The sequence below is a fragment of the Oncorhynchus clarkii genome, chromosome 31 (genome assembly GCF_045791955.1).
Source record: "Oncorhynchus clarkii lewisi isolate Uvic-CL-2024 chromosome 31, UVic_Ocla_1.0, whole genome shotgun sequence".
NCBI classification, from domain to species: domain Eukaryota; kingdom Metazoa; phylum Chordata; class Actinopteri; order Salmoniformes; family Salmonidae; genus Oncorhynchus; species Oncorhynchus clarkii.
This window is the reverse complement of record NC_092177.1, coordinates 40,036,146-40,052,239: the sequence shown is the minus strand read 5'-3', so window position 1 is coordinate 40,052,239 and position 16,094 is coordinate 40,036,146. Positions and strand designations below refer to the sequence as shown.

At 39.9% G+C, this 16,094-nt stretch overlaps 1 protein-coding gene across 1 annotated transcript; it reads left to right on the top strand.

Moving 5' to 3' along the window:
- Positions 1–7,640: 7,640 nt before the first annotated feature.
- Positions 7,641–12,434, top strand: LOC139390679 (glutathione S-transferase P-like). Its single transcript, XM_071137967.1, has 7 exons — positions 7,641–7,753; positions 8,012–8,044; positions 8,697–8,803; positions 9,437–9,524; positions 9,616–9,719; positions 10,142–10,243; positions 12,009–12,434. Coding segments are annotated over exons 1-7 (624 nt in total). The 5' UTR covers positions 7,641–7,752; the 3' UTR covers positions 12,198–12,434.
- The last annotated feature ends 3,660 nt before the right edge of the window (positions 12,435–16,094 follow it).

Genomic DNA, 16,094 nt, shown 5'->3' with positions numbered 1-16,094 from the left:
GACACTCGTTGGGTTCGTAGAGCAAAACGGACACCACCGTTGTGTTCGTGAGAGTCTCCCCTTTCCATAGAGCGATAGGTAATCCACCTACAGACGTTTTCGTGAGATCACCAATTTTCAGGATGTCTCACCGCTCTAGCTCTGCCACTTTTCACCGCAGATGCGGAAGTGCGACATCGGCAGATGAGGTGGATTGAGATGCGTCCAATGCAAAGAATCAGATACAGTATTTTATGCAACAAATAGTGCAAATAGTCTCTGTTAAGACATATACACTTATGGCCAGGGCTATCAAACTCATGCTATGGCCGAGGGTCTGCTGGTTTTTGCTTATACTTTTCAATTAAGACCGAAACAACCAGGTGAGTGGAGTTCCTTACTAGTCAGTGACCTTAGTTAATTAATCCCGTACAACGGAGTAGCGAAAACCCGCAGCCCCTCGGCCCTCCGTGGAATGTGTTTGACCTTAGACAATGGTTGTGTAATACTGGTTTCATCCGTTCCTTTCTCTCGTTAGAGATTTTGAACCAAACAGTAGGTTTATCTGACAAGAATTTCCCTCAGAAATAAAAAATAATCAGTCATTGATTAATGTCATTGTGATGTTTTTTTTGCCCCCCCCCCCCCCCCCCCCCCCCCCCCACACTGGTCTTGTTGGTCTTAGTGCTTTTGGCTATTTTGTAGGATTCTAGAAATTGTATGTTTTAGAAGTGTCCAGCCCTGGTCCTGGAGTGTGTAAAATGTGAATACATTTTACAGTATAGGGGAATAACATTTAACCTGTAACACCTTCATAAAGCTCGACATTAAGATTCAGAAATGCCTATTTCAACAGCCACAGGGTGCTCATGTAAATATAAACATATAAATACCATATAAATAAAACTGGTATAATGGGCTTGAAACCCACAGCCTTTTGACTGGTAAGCTCATTAGTTCACTTAAGGCCTAATTGAACTGCATGGTGGACGATCATTCTATTCATTCTAATTCTGTGGATGTAACAGCCATCTGACATTATTGTTACGATATACAGTAGTTGACATTCCATCTTAGATGGGACTTGCTTGAGCATTTCTCTCAGTTCAAATGTTACAAATTCTATATATAACATGCCTCTTGCAGTATATTCTATGCTATAACACATATTTATATGTGGGTCTCCTTATTCCATTTAAAATTCCTTGTACTGCAAATGTCAAATACAACATACAAGGCTATGTCGAATACATTGCCACCTTATTGATCGAGGTCCTTGTGTGGGTCAACCTATTTTCTGTGTAGAGTAGCCCTGGTGTAAAATTGTGGATAGAAAGTGGATATTGCCTCTCTGGGGCCAGGGTTGGTTAAGCATGGTAAATATCTTTAGATTTCCTTAATAACCTATGCAGGATGTTTCATTCCCTTTGTCCGATAACCATTTTGTAATTATACTAGAGAACAGAAGCATGCATTTGAATCCATATTGTATTTGATATAAATCCTTTCCTTAGGATGTTCTTAGACACTGTAAAGAATGTTTTTTCTAACTCAATAACTGTAGCATTTCAGTTACAGTGGGGCAAAAAAGTATTTAGTCAGCCACCAATTGTGCAAGTTCTCCCACTTAAAAAGATGAGAGAGGCCTGTAATTTATCATAGGTACACTTCAACTATGACAGACAAAATGAGAAAAGAAAATCCTGAAAATCACATTGTAGGATTTTTTATGAATTTATTTGAAAATTATGGTGGAAAATAAGTATTTGGTCACCTACAAACAAGCAAGATTTCTGGCTCTCACATACCTTCTTCTTTAAGAGGCTCCTCTGTCCTCCACTTGTTACCTGTATTAATGGCACCTGTTTGAACTTGTTATCAGTATAAAAGACACCTGTCCACAACCTCAAACAGTCACACTCCAAACTCCACTATGGCCAAGACCAAAGAGTTGTCAAAGGACACCAGAAACAAAATTGTAGACCTGCACCAGGCTGGGAAGACTGAATCTGCAATAGGTAAGCAGCTTGGTTTGAAGAAATCAACTGTGGGAGCAATTATTAGGAAATGGAAGACCACTGATAATCTCCCTCAATCTGGGGCTCCACGCAAGATCTCACCCCGTGGGGTCAAAATGATCACAAGAATGGTGAGCAAAAATCCCAGAACCACACGGGGGGACCTAGTGAATGACCTGCAGAGAGCTGGGACCAAAGTAACAAAGCCTACCATCAGTAACACACTACGCCGCCAGGGACTCAAATCCTGCAGTGCCAGACGTGTCCCCCTGCTTAAGCCAGTACATGTCCAGACCCGTCTGAAGTTTGCTAGAGAGCATTTGGATGATCCAGAAGAAGATTGGGAGAATGTCATATGGTCAGATGAAACCAAAATATAACTTTTTGGTAAAAACTCAACTCGTCGTGTTTGGAGGACAAAGAATGCTGAGTTGCATCCAAAGAACACCATACCTACTGTGAAGCATTGGGGTGGAAACATCATGCTTTGGGGCTGTTTTTCTGCAAAGGGACCAGACACCTGATCCGTGTAAAGGAAAGAATGAATGGGGCCATGTATCGTGAGATTTTGAGTGAAAACCTCCTTCCATCAGCAAGGGCATTGAAGATGAAACGTGGCTGGGTCTTTCAGCATGACAATGATCCCAAACACACCGCCCGGGCAACGAAGGAGTGGCTTTGTAAGAAGCATTTCAAGGTCCTGGAGTGGCCTAGCCAGTCTCCAGATCTCAACCCCATAGAAAATCTTTGGAGGGAGTTGAAAGTCCGTGTTGCCCAGCAACAGCCCCAAAACATCACTGCTCTAGAGGAGATCTGCATGGAGGAATGGGCCAAAATACCAGCAACAGTGTGTGAAAACCTTGTGAAGACTTACAGTTCCTTACTAGTCAGTGACCTTAGTTAATTAATCCAGTACAACGGAGTAGCGAAAACCCGCAGCCCCTCGGCCCTCTGTGGAATGTGTTTGACACGTGCCTTAGACAATGGTTGTGTAATACTGGTTTCATCCGTTTCTTTCTCTCGTTAGAGAGAAAGAAATACCCATTGCCAACAAAGTGTATATAACAAAGTATTGAGATACACTTTTGTTATTGACCAAATACTTATTTTCCACCATAATTTGCAAATAAATTCATTAAAAATCCTACAATGTTATTTTCTGGATTTCTTTTTCTCATTTTGTCTCTCATAGTTGAAGTGTACATATGATGAAAATTTTCAGGCCTCTCTCATCTTTTTAAGTGGGAGAACTTGCACAATTGGTGGCTGACTAAATACTTTTTTGCCCCACTGTATAGTGTTTTTCAATCTAGTTTTGAGGACAACAGAAATAGTTGAAAACAAATATTTGTATGCATACAGTTGAAGTCGGAAGTTTACACACACCTTAGCCAAATAAATTTCAACTCAGTTTTTCACAATTCCTGACCATTTTATTTAGGGTTACCACTTTATTTTAAGAATGGAAAATGTCAGAATAATAGTAGAGTGATTTATTTCAGCTTTTATTTCTTTCATCACATTTCCAGTGAGTCAGAAGTTTACATACACTCAATTAGTATTTGGTAACATTGCCTTTTATTGTTTAACTTGGGTCAAATGTTTCAGTTAGCCTTCCACAAGCTTCCCACAATAAGTTGGGTGAATTTTGGCCCATTCCTCCTGGCAGAGCTGCTGTAACTGAGTCAGGTTTGTAGGCCTACTTGCTCGCACATGCTTTTTCAGTTCTGCACACACATTTGAAGGAATTGAGGTCAGGGCTTTGTGATGGCCACTCCAATACCTTGACTTTGTGGTCCTTAAGGCATTTTGCCACAACTTTGGAAGTATGCTTGGGGTCATTGTCGATTTGGAAGACCCATTTGCGACCAAGCATTAACTTCCTGACTGATGTCTTGAGATGTTGCTTCAATATATCCACATAATTGTCCTCCTCATGATGCCATCTATTTTGTGAAGTGCACCAGTCCCTCCTGCAGCAAAGCACCCCCACAACATGATGCTGCCACCCCCGTGCTTCACGGTTGGGATGGTGTTCTTCGGCATGCTAGCATCCCCATTTTTCCTCCTAACATAATGATGGTCATTATGGCCAAACAGTTCTATTTTTGTTTCATCAGACCATAGGACATTTCTCCAAAAAGTCCGATCTTTGACCCCATGTGCAGTTGCACACCGTATTCTTGCTTTTTTATGGCGGTTTTGGAGCAGTGGCTTCTTCCTTGCTGAGCAGCCTTTCAGGTTATGTCGATATAGGACTAGTTTTACTGTGGATATAGATAAGTTTGTACCTGTTTCCTCCAGGATCTTCATAAGGTCCTTTGCTGTTATTCTGAGACGGATTTGCACTTTTCGCACCAAAGTACGTTCATCTCTAGGAGACAGAACGCGTCTCCTTCCTGAGCGGAATGACAGCTGCGTTGTCCCATGGTGTGTATACTTCTGTACTATTGTTTGTACAGATGAACGTGGTACCTTCAGGCGTTTGGAAATTGCTCCCAAGGATGAACCAGACTTGTGGAGTTCTACAATTCTTGGCTGATTTCTTTTGATTTTCAAGCAAAGATGCACTGAGTTTGAAGGTAGGCCTTGAGACACATCCACAGGTACACCTTCAATTGATTCAAATGATGTCAATTAGCCTATCAGAAGCTTCTAAAGCCATGACATCATTTTCTGGAATTTTCCAAACTGTTTAAAGGCACAGTCAACTTAGTGTATGTAAAATTCTGACCCACTGAAATAATGATACAGTGAATTATAAGTGAAATAATTTGTCTGTTAACAATTGTTGGAAAAATTACTTGTCATGCACAAAGTAGATGTCCTAACCGACTTGCCAAAACTATAATTTGTTAACAAGAAATTTGTGGAGTGGTTGAAAAACAAGTTTTTAATGACTCCAACCTAAGTGTATGTAAACTTTCGACTTCAACTGTATAAGAAAATCCATAGCTGCTGTGTTATAAAGAAGGCTTTAGATAAGCAATGGAAAACCTCATACAATATATCTCATATATACAGTATGTAATATTTAAATGTGCAATATTATCAAAGAGTGATTTCTTGTAGGCCTCTCCACTAGTTTTGGATAGATGCACCAACTATTTTGTGGAGAAAAGCTGGCATCATAATTTTTTGGGTTGCAGTAGGGTATTTTTTTTTTTACATTTAACTTATGCATTTTCATATATCCATATGTATGACTTTATTTTGATGGTTATAATTACATAATTGTACAATAAGATGATCTAGAAATGATATGGTGATGCATATTTTTAACCTGTTTTCTAGATAAAATTCCTTTGGAAAAAAGCAGAGTTGGAATGATTTTGTTGTTTTTGTCATAAGTAAATGTAATACAAAGGTATTAGGTAGATTTGGGACCAGGCAAAGCATTATGTAAACATAAACACTATGTAAAATGGCAACCTTTGGAGTTAAAATACACTCCTCTTTTAGCACAAACAAAAGGAGATGAGAAAACAAACATTGTTTAATACAAATCCAACATATTGCATGTTTTATTTTATTTTTTACAATCCTGTTTAGTCATGGGTAAATGTAATACTAAGATATTAGGTAGCAAAGCCCTTATATCAAGTATAAACCTGGTAGTAGAGCGTCACCATGAGGGAAACGTTCAAGACGTTCAATAGCACACAGTGGGATCCTTGCAAATAGTCTTTCCAAGCTAGAGGGCAGTGGTGCGCTATAGGAGATTGGGATTTAGGTCCCAAATCAATCAATTGCAGATAAAACAAACTACACTGAGGGTTCACTCAGACTGTATACGCTGTATTTTCAGGATAGTTGTTGTTTCTCGTCAATAACCAATAACAATGTCTGCAAGGGAAGAAGAGGAAGAATTGAAATTGTTTCAGGCGTTTTAATGTGGTTAAAGTAGCTACCCAGTGAAAATCACATTTTTAAAAGTTAATATTCTTTTAACTCATATTCAAATTATGTTGACTCACCCTATACTCATTTTTGTGTCCAAAGCATTCATAGGAGAAAAAACCCCACCTCAAACTAAAAAATGCTTGCTATTTCCTCATAGAACATGTCATATTCATGAGGAGGATGGGCTGGCCAATCAGCGGTCTAGAGGAGGATGAGCTGGCCAATCAGTGGTCTACATGCGTTCATATTTTTAATGACCAGTATATGCCCAAACCATTCTGTTGTTGGGATACACCCACACCATTCCAACACAGAAAAGCTATTGTAATTAAAGGTCAAATTTATTAGAAATCTGTAAACACTGGGCAGGTACTTTAACATGTCCAATACAGCATAAATATTCTGAATGAATGTGGTTTTCTTTTATCATCAGATACCTGTACATACACTGAATACAAATATAAAACACAACATGCAAAAATGTCAAAGATTAGAATGAGTTACAGTTCATATAAGGAAATCAGTCAATTTAAATAAATAAATGTAGCCATAATCTATTGATTTCACATGACTGGGAATACAGATATGCATCTGTTGGTCACAAATACCTTAGGGTGTGGATCAGAAATCCAGTCAGTATCTGGTGTGACCATCATTTGCCTCATGCAGCACAACATATATCCTTTGCATAGAGTTGATCAGGCTGTTGATTGTAGCCTGTGGAATGTTGTCCCACTCTTCTTCAATAATTGATCCCAGACTAGTAACACAATTATTGCTGTGTGAAGTTGCTGGATATTGGTGGGAACTGGAACATGCATGGTACACGTCAATCCAGAGCCTCCCAAACATGCTCAATGGGTGACATGTCTGGTGAGTATGTAGGCCATGGAAAAACTGGGGCAGTTTCAGCTTCCAGGAATTGTGTACAGATCCTTGCGACATGGGGCCGTGCATTATCATGCTGAAACGTAAGGTGATGGCGGTAGATAGATGGATCTCGTCACGATATCTCTGTGTATTCAATACCCTGGTGAGGACAACGAGCACGTAAATCAGCCTCCCTGAGACGGTTTTTGACCGTTTATGCAGAATTTTTTAAGTTGTGCAAACCCACAGTTTCATCAGTTGTCTGGTTGACTGATCTCAGTTGATCCCACAGGTGAAGAAGCCTGATGTGGAGGTCCTGGGCTGGTGTGGTTACACATTGTTTGTGGTTGTGAGTCCAGTTGGATGTACTGCCAAACATTACATTCTCTGGCAACAGTTCTGGTGGATATTCCTGGAGTCAGCATGCCAATTGCACACTCCCTCAACACTTGAGACTTCTGTGGCATTGTGTTGTGTGACAAAACAGCACATTTTAGAGTGGCCTTTTATTGTCCCCAGCACAAGGTGCGTCTGTGTAATGCTCATACTGTTTAATCAGCTTCTTGATATGCCACACCTGTCAGGTGGATGGATTATCTTGGCAAAGGAGAAATGCTCACTAACAGGGATGTAAACACATTTGTGCAAAACATTTTAGCAAAATAAACGTTTTGTCCACATGGAACATTTCTGGGATCTTTTCTTTCAGTTCATGAAACATGGGACCAACACTGTTCAGTATATATCATCATGACTCAGCCAAAATAGTTGACTTTCTGCTTTCTGGCAAGTCTAACTGGTTCATTGGCTGGGGGAACACCTTTATTTCTAAAACATAACCACTCTCCTCCCAAACGTGAATGTGCAAGTCATATTGCAAAACCAACAAAGGTGTATATAAGGCCAATACAAAGAGGAGAGCAGGTATTGCATTTTGCGTTAACACACTACTTGGCTCTACAAACCACCGCTGATAGCAGAGAGTAAGTGAATGCATAGCAAAACTTTTAATCTACTCTTCTTGCCTGTTTAGTTATAGGTTATGGTTGATTTGTATAAAAAGGGTAGAAAACATGCACATTCAATATATTTATGTAAGTGCTGCTGGATATTCTGAAGTAGGAAACTGACAATAAAGAACATTGACTTTGTACTGCACACTTCAGAGAGGTAACTAGTGTGCAGAGCCTTTAATTTTCTGTCTTTCTTACTAATAATTACTGTTTTTGTTTTCTCTTTAGTGTCTCTCACACTCACATATTTTCCAGTCCGAGGTACTGTATGTTGACCTGATCAATGTTCCATCAATGTTGAACTTTTCAGTTTTAAGAATGGACAGCTATTGAAGTGCAAAATACTGTAGCCAACATTTACCCTGGTTGTCAGTCTGTTTCTGCTCTCTTGCCAACATTTCATGGAATTTTCATGCAAAACTTGGCTATTGAAGTAGACTTTTTAAAGGCCCAATGCAGTTAAAAATGTGATTTACCTGTGTTTTTTGATGTAGATAATTGTATAATTTTAATTTAAAACAATCACGGTAAGGTACTTAATTGTTACCCAGAAATGATTTGATATTCAGATTTTAAAAAATGGCTACATTGGACCTTTTAACCTTTTCTTTTAAACACAGAAACAATTATGGATATAGAGTTTGCTTATTAAACAGTAAATTGCATTTTGCCCTTTAACTCTCTTTATAACCTTGTTGTAAGAACCAGACATTTTGTCAGGCCATACTACGGTTTCATTTGGTAGAGATTAGGCGCGTTCTCACTGCACCTTAGCTCAGGGCTAAGAGCCTCCTTAGCCCGGCGCTAAGAACAATGCAGTGTGAAAAGGCCTATTTTTTTCCCCTGCCCCGTATAATTAAGAATTAGAATACAATGTATTTGAATAGGATCTCCATGGTCTGTGCTTTAACAGGTCGTGCTGAGGTCATCCGAGTGATGCTCAAAGACCAAGGGGCAGAGTTTGATGAGAAGGTCATCACCATGGAGATGTGGAAGGAGAGCACTCTCAAAGCCAGCTGTGTGAGTAACCCGGTAACCAGTGTACCATAGTCAAGCCATGTTATTGCATTTCACATCACTTTTACATGCAGACAAAAATGTCATCATTAATTCAGGGGTTGGTGGGGAGGGAGTAACCTTCGGGGGAAAAAAAGTACTTTCAAAAAGTGAATAAATGTGTATCCTTGGCTGAATGTTTACTGATACACCGTCGACAATGTTCTCCTAAAAAGGTCAGTTTAGATAGCAACTGAGCAAACATGACACTGGCAACCCGGGCATCTAAGCAACATTACCCATGTGGGCCTTACAGAGAAGGAGAGAGCCCCTAACAAGCCTTACAGGGGGAGGTTGGATGCAAGATCAGCCAAACAGAACTTGATAAACATATCAATAGAAAACATACCTACCACAAATACTGTCTTTATAAAAAAAGCACACTGTGCATTATGCATAGCTCACAAGGTGTTGTTCATGCACTTCTAATGCATTATGAAGAGGGTATTCATAGGAGGTATTCATCTCAGAATCATGAATTTGAATCATGACGTTGAGATGCTAAGTGATTCAGGACATGACAAATCACAATTATGATTTTTGACAGAGGATTAGAAGTGAATTTTTGATCATTTTTCCTTTGCTTTTTGTACACAGTTGTTTGGTCAGCTCCCTATATTTGAAGACGGTGACCTCACTTTGTACCAGACCAATGCCATAAGGAGACATCTCGCACGGAAACTTGGTAAATGGAGAACAAACAGACAATCCTGCTTGCAACATATTGAAATTCATATTGACTCACCCAATATGTCTTGATCAATCCTCTGCTCCAGGACTCTATGGCAAAGACCAGAGGGAGGCTGCTCTCATTGACATGATGGATGAAGCCATTCAGGATCTCCTAAACAAATACGTAAAACTGATGTTCGAGAAAGATGTAAGTGTTCAAATGTATGATAAATGTAACCAATTTGATCTAAACCCATCGTCTCCCTCATAATACAGATCTGTTGCTGGATCTTAATTTGACCAGTTTTGTCACAGTAGTAAAATAATCCTGCAGCAGAGGATTTGATTATTCTCAAAAAGGCTTTTACAGAAATGTGTTTTGTTTACGTGAGAGATCTAGTGAGAGAAAGATAACTGTTTATGGTACTACTAGGTCACTTATAATTTCCTGCAGAGCAGGAAAATTCTCTGCGCCAACAGTGATCAAATGAATATAGTATATGTATATCATAGTATAGTAGTAGTATAGTATTGACTGTAGGAAAAATTGGCACTTACCTACTGTAACTGCAATGCAAGTTTGATTAGATTGAGCCCCAAAATGATTAATAATGATATTTGGTTCCCCAGGACTCCGGTAAAGAGGGGTACCTTAAGGCACTGCCAACAGATCTCAAGCCCTTCGAGAAAACCCTGTCCGGCGATAAAGGAAACTTTCTGGTTGGCGACAAGGTACATTCACTTATGTTTTCTAATTATCATCAGACGTCAACTGGCATATACAGTGCCTTGCGAAAGTATTCGGCCCCCTTGAACTTTGCGACCTTTTGCCACATTTCAGGCTTCAAACATAAAGATATAAAACTGTATTTTTTTGTGAAGAATCAACAACAAGTGGGACACAATCATGAAGTGGAACGACATTTATTGGATATTTCAAACTTTTTTAACAAATCAAAAACTGAAAAATTGGGCGTGCAAAATTATTCAGCCCCTTTACTTTCAGTGCAGCAAACTCTCTCCAGAAGTTCAGTGAGGATATCTGAATGATCCAATGTTGACCTAAATGACTAATGATGATAAATACAATCCACCTGTGTGTAATCAAGTCTCCGTATAAATGCACCTGCACTGTGATAGTCTCAGAGGTCCGTTAAAAGCGCAGAGAGCATCATGAAGAACAAGGAGCACACCAGGCAGGTCCGAGATACTGTTGTGAAGAAGTTTAAAGCCGGATTTGGATACAAAAAGATTTCCCAAGCTTTAAACATCCCAAGGAGCACTGTGCAAGCGATAATATTGAAATGGAAGGAGTATCAGACCACTGCAAATCTACCAAGACCTGGCCGTCCCTCTAAACTTTCAGCTCATACAAGGAGAAGACTGATCAGAGATGCAGCCAAGAGGCCCATGATCACTCTGGATGAACTGCAGAGATCTACAGCTGAGGTGGGAGACTCTGTCCATAGGACAACAATCAGTCGTATATTGCACAAATCTGGCCTTTATGGAAGAGTGGCAAGAAGAAAGCCATTTCTTAAAGATATCCATAAAAAGTGTCGTTTAAAGTTTGCCACAAGCCACCTGTGAGACACACCAAACATGTGGAAGAAGGTGCTCTGGTCAGATGAAACCAAAATTGAACTTTTTGGCAACAATGCAAAACGTTATGTTTGGCGTAAAAGCAACACAGCTGAACACACCATCCCCACTGTCAAACATGGTGGTGGCAGCATCATGGTTTGGGCCTGCTTTTCTTCAGCAGGGACAGGGAAGATGGTTAAAATTGATGGGAAGATGGATGGAGCCAAATACAGGACCATTCTGGAAGAAAACCTGATGGAGTCTGCAAAAGACCTGAGACTGGGACGGAGATTTGTCTTCCAACAAGACAATGATCCAAAACATAAAGCAAAATCTACAATGGAATGGTTCAAAAATAAACATATCCAGGTGTTAGAATGGCCAAGTCAAAGTCCAGACCTGAATCCAATCGAGAATCTGTGGAAAGAACTGAAAACTGCTGTTCACAAATGCTCTCCATCCAACCTCACTGAGCTCGAGCTGTTTTGCAAGGAGGAATGGGAAAAAATGTCAGTCTCTCGATGTGCAAAACTGATAGAGACATACCCCAAGCGACTTACAGCTGTAATCGCAGCAAAAGGTGGCGCTACAAAGTATTAACTTAAGGGGGCTGAATAATTTTGCACGCCCAATTTCAGTTTTTGATTTGTTAAAAAAGTTTGAAATATCCAATAAATGTCGTTCCACTTCATGATTGTGTCCCACTTGTTGTTGATTCTTCACAAAAAAATACAGTTTTATATCTTTATGTTAGAAGCCTGAAATGTGGCAAAAGGTCGCAAAGTTCAAGGGGGCCGAATACTTTCGCAAGGCACTGTACTGTACATGGGGGTAGGGGTAAGGGGTTAGGGGTTAGGGGTGGTTTTGGACCTGGACTTCTCATGTACTCATGCTCTCTTCCTCTCTCTGGCAGATCTCCTTAGCCGACTACGCCCTGGTGATCCTGCTGATCCACCACCAAGTCCTCAGCCCCCCCTGCCTGCAAGCCTTCCCCTCCCTCCAGAGCTACCTGAAGAGGCTGTGTGCCCGACCCAACCTGCATGCTTACTTTCATAGCGACGACTTCAAGAACAGACCCATCATTCCTGGGAAGAGAACCTAAAGTCCATGTGGCCTTAGTCCTCTTATCGTACCTCAATATTATATCATATCTAATAAGCCACAATATGTTTACATTCAACCAGAATGGATCACCTTGAATTGTAATTTGGCTGTATATTGAGTACTGTGTGTCTTGGTGGAGTAGGTTTCTGTCTGTTTGTGCCTGGTACCAGTTCTACCCACTTGTGGCGAGGAGTGTTAAAAAATTATGTTATTGTTTAATAAAGGACATTTGCATATACATAGAATTTTCGCTATTGTTTTGTGTGTCTCAAATATTGGCAGATACGTTTTATATAAAAGCAATAATACCCTTGAGGCTGTGATCTATCAGATATATTGTAATGACTAGGTAGTTTTCCAGCCACCTTCTCCCAGCCATGACAATATATCCAATATACCATGCCCTCCTGGGCTTCATTACTTAAATATTTTAAATGTAATATTTTCCTTTTAGAATAAGTGGTAGTGGATCCTATTGACACTTGTAGAAACAATTGACTAAAACATTGTCTCAAGTATTCTATTACAAACAGCAGCTCAACTTACCTACAGTGAAGAGCCAAATGTGCAAGTCATGGTTGTTGTCAGATGTCAAGAGTGTGAGGAGACAATATATAGGGAAGGAGGATCAGGTTTGGTATTTGCAGTCATATATAGTGAGCATTTATACTGAACAAAAATACAAACGCAACATGTAAAGTGTTGGTCCCATGTTTCATGAGCTGAAATAAAAGATCAACAGAAATGTTCCATACACAAAAAAAGCTTGTATCCATCAAATGTTGTGCAAACATTTGTTTACATCCCTGTTAGTGAGCATTTCTCCTTTGCCAAGATAATCCATCCACCTGACAGGTGTGGCATATCAAGAAGCTGATTAAACAGCATGGTCATTACACAGGTGCACCTTGTGCTGGGGACAATAAGAGGCCATTACAAAATGTGCTGTTTTGTCACACAACACAATGCCATAGATTTCTTACATTTTGAGGGAGCGTGGCATTGGCATGCTGACTGCAGGAATGTCCAACAGAGCTATTAACAGAGCATGTAATGTTAATTTCACTACCATAAACCACCTTCAATGTCATTTTATAGGACTTGGCAGTACATCCAACTGGCCTCACAACCGCATACAATGTGTAACCACGCCAGCCCAGGGCCTCCACATCCAGCTTTTTCACCTGCAGGATTGTCTGAGACCAGACCAGCCACCCGGACAGCTGATGAAACTGAGGAGTATTTCTGTCTGTAATAAAGCCCTTTTGTGGTGGAAAAACTCATTCTGATTCACTGGGCCTGGCTCCCCAGTGGGTGGGCCTGGCTCCCAAGTGGGTGGGCTATTGCCTTCCCAGGCCCACCCATTGCTTTGCCCCTGCTTAGTCATGTCAAATCCATATATTAGGGCCTAATTTATTTATTTCAATTGACTGTTTTCCTTATATTTACTGTAAATCAGAATTTTTTTTGAAATTGTTGGATGTTGCGTTTATGTTTTTTTTCAGTATAATTGAAAGAGACTCATTGGGCTTAGGAAATGTCAACTTTTTGCAGCTCTACATTTGTTTGCGCTCAATTTCCCAATTTACTGTGGTTTGGCCTAATTCCAGGCATGCATGGAATTCATGGACAGGTAAACTGTAGCATGTTCATGGACCACACCTTAGAGAAGGCATTTTTAAATGCTCACATGAGGAGATATGCTTGAAGATACATCTACAGTACACTCTTAGAAAAAGGGTTTAATGGGTTCTTAGGCTGTCCCCATAGGAGAACCTTTTATAAAAATCCTTGTTTGTTCCAGGTATAACTTTTTGATTTCAGGTAGAACCCTTTCCACAGAGGGTTCTACATGGAACCTGAAATGGTTCTACCTGGAACCAAAATCGGGTTTTTACCTGGAAACAAAAAGGATTCTCCTATGGCAACAGCGGAAGAATACTTTTGGAACCCTTTTTTCTAAGAGTGTAGACAGGGTGACTCAGAATGATAAACAGATTTTCTGGTATGCACTGACTGGCCACAGAAGTCTTTATGCAGATCATGAGATTTTGCCAAGTCATAGAAATGTCCATAATAGTTGTCTGTAGATATATAGTACTCACATTTGAGTTACCCCATATTTACACCAAGAACCTTCCAGAGACATACATAAAAAGCACACATCTTGCCTCAAGTCATTAAGCCTATATTTTTCCAAAGAATATACCTAGGTTAATATTGCAGTTAAGTACACTGAACAAAAAAATTAACGGAAACTGCAATAATTTAAAAGATTTTACTGAGTTACAGTAAATTAATTAGGCCCTAACCTATGGATTTCACATGACTGGGCAAATGCACAGCCACGAGGGGGCCTTGGAGGGCACAGGCCCACCCACTTGGAAGCTAGGCCCAGCCAATCAGAATGAGTTTTTCCCCACAAAAGGGGTTTATGACAGACAGAAATAATCCTCAACCCTGGCCTCTGATCTGGCAGACTCACTAAACACAAATGCTTTGAGTTACAGTTGTAAATTATGTCTGAGTGTTGGCATGTGCCCCTGGCTATCCGTATATTTAAACAAAAAAATCTTAATATAAGTAATTTGAAATTATCTATAATTTTACTTTTGATACTTAAGTATATTTTAACATTTACATTTACTTTTGATATTTAGGTACATTTAAAACAAAATACTTTCAGACTTTTACTCAAGTAGTATTTTAGTGGGTGAATTCAGTTTTTAATTTAGTGATTTTCTAGAGTAACAATTAGGTACTTTTTCAACCACTGTAAATAAGTAATTGACTTGCAGATGATGAGAACGTGACTATAGACTTGAAGGTCACGCCTTAGACTTTGCTTGGGATTTGCATGACTGATATCGCAAGACTACGGCATATTGTTGGAAACAAAGAAGCTTTGCAACTCATTCAAGGCAACAGCGTAACTTCAGTGATGGTAAATCAGTATGACTTTGCAGAAAGCTCTGGAACGCCGTTTGGGTCATAAACCATGTGGTCAAAACGCAATCTTTTTAATACTACGCATGTAAAGTAAGCAGGTGCGGGCGCAAAGTTAACGCGTTCACTCGTTAAGTTAACGTCTTCACGCGCTAAGTTAATGCCTACACCGCCAAATATGCAGGTGCAAATGTGCTTGCAGGTGGTCCAATGTTCTAAATAAACTGCTGCAAGCGGTCCTGCACAGTCAAATTAACGCCTACAGCTGCTAAATGTACACCTACACACGATAACTTGACGTGTTCTTTAACATGCTAATTTTACTAACCAATTTCCCTAGCTCCTCCTTTCAAACAGATTTCATTAATCGGTGTACAGTCAGTTTAAAGCATCAACACCATATTGTGAGAAAGAACTTCCTTATCCATTGCAAACAAACCCTAAATGGCTGCACTTGGCTTCTGCTCTCCAATAATCCTGGACTTGATGCCCTTCAGTCCACATTATAACAAGGTTGATTCGGGAGGGACAAAATGGAGCCGTAGAGAGAACACTGTGTTCCAGCGAACTCCCATGGCATTTGTTCATTTCTCTTTTTATATAGATTTTCTAGCTTGAAAAAGTGGTGGAATTTGCTAAATAGGCTATCCTACAATGAGTATTGACGGCTATTTCTCCAAAATGTCTGACAGCATGCCCAGCAGCACTACTAAGAACTCGACCAACATTAGCGAAGCTAACACCATTGCGGATCCAGGCACAATGGACCTGGTGATTCAAAGAATGACAGATAACATTACTAAAGTGATCGATATTAAGATAGGAATGGTCTTGGAAGCAATAGCAGGCCATTCAGAAGAACTACAGAGGGTTGGTTGTCAAGCGTTTGGATGAGGCAGAAGGAAGAATTGCTACTGTGGAAACTTCAAACTACATCAAACTTCAACTA

Coding starts and splice junctions, on each gene's coding strand:
- LOC139390679 (XM_071137967.1), top strand. Junction 9,720..10,141: donor AACTGATGTTCGAGAAAGAT/GTAAGTGTTCAA, acceptor TTGGTTCCCCAG/GACTCCGGTAAAGAGGGGTA. Junction 10,244..12,008: donor ACTTTCTGGTTGGCGACAAG/GTACATTCACTT, acceptor TCTCTCTGGCAG/ATCTCCTTAGCCGACTACGC.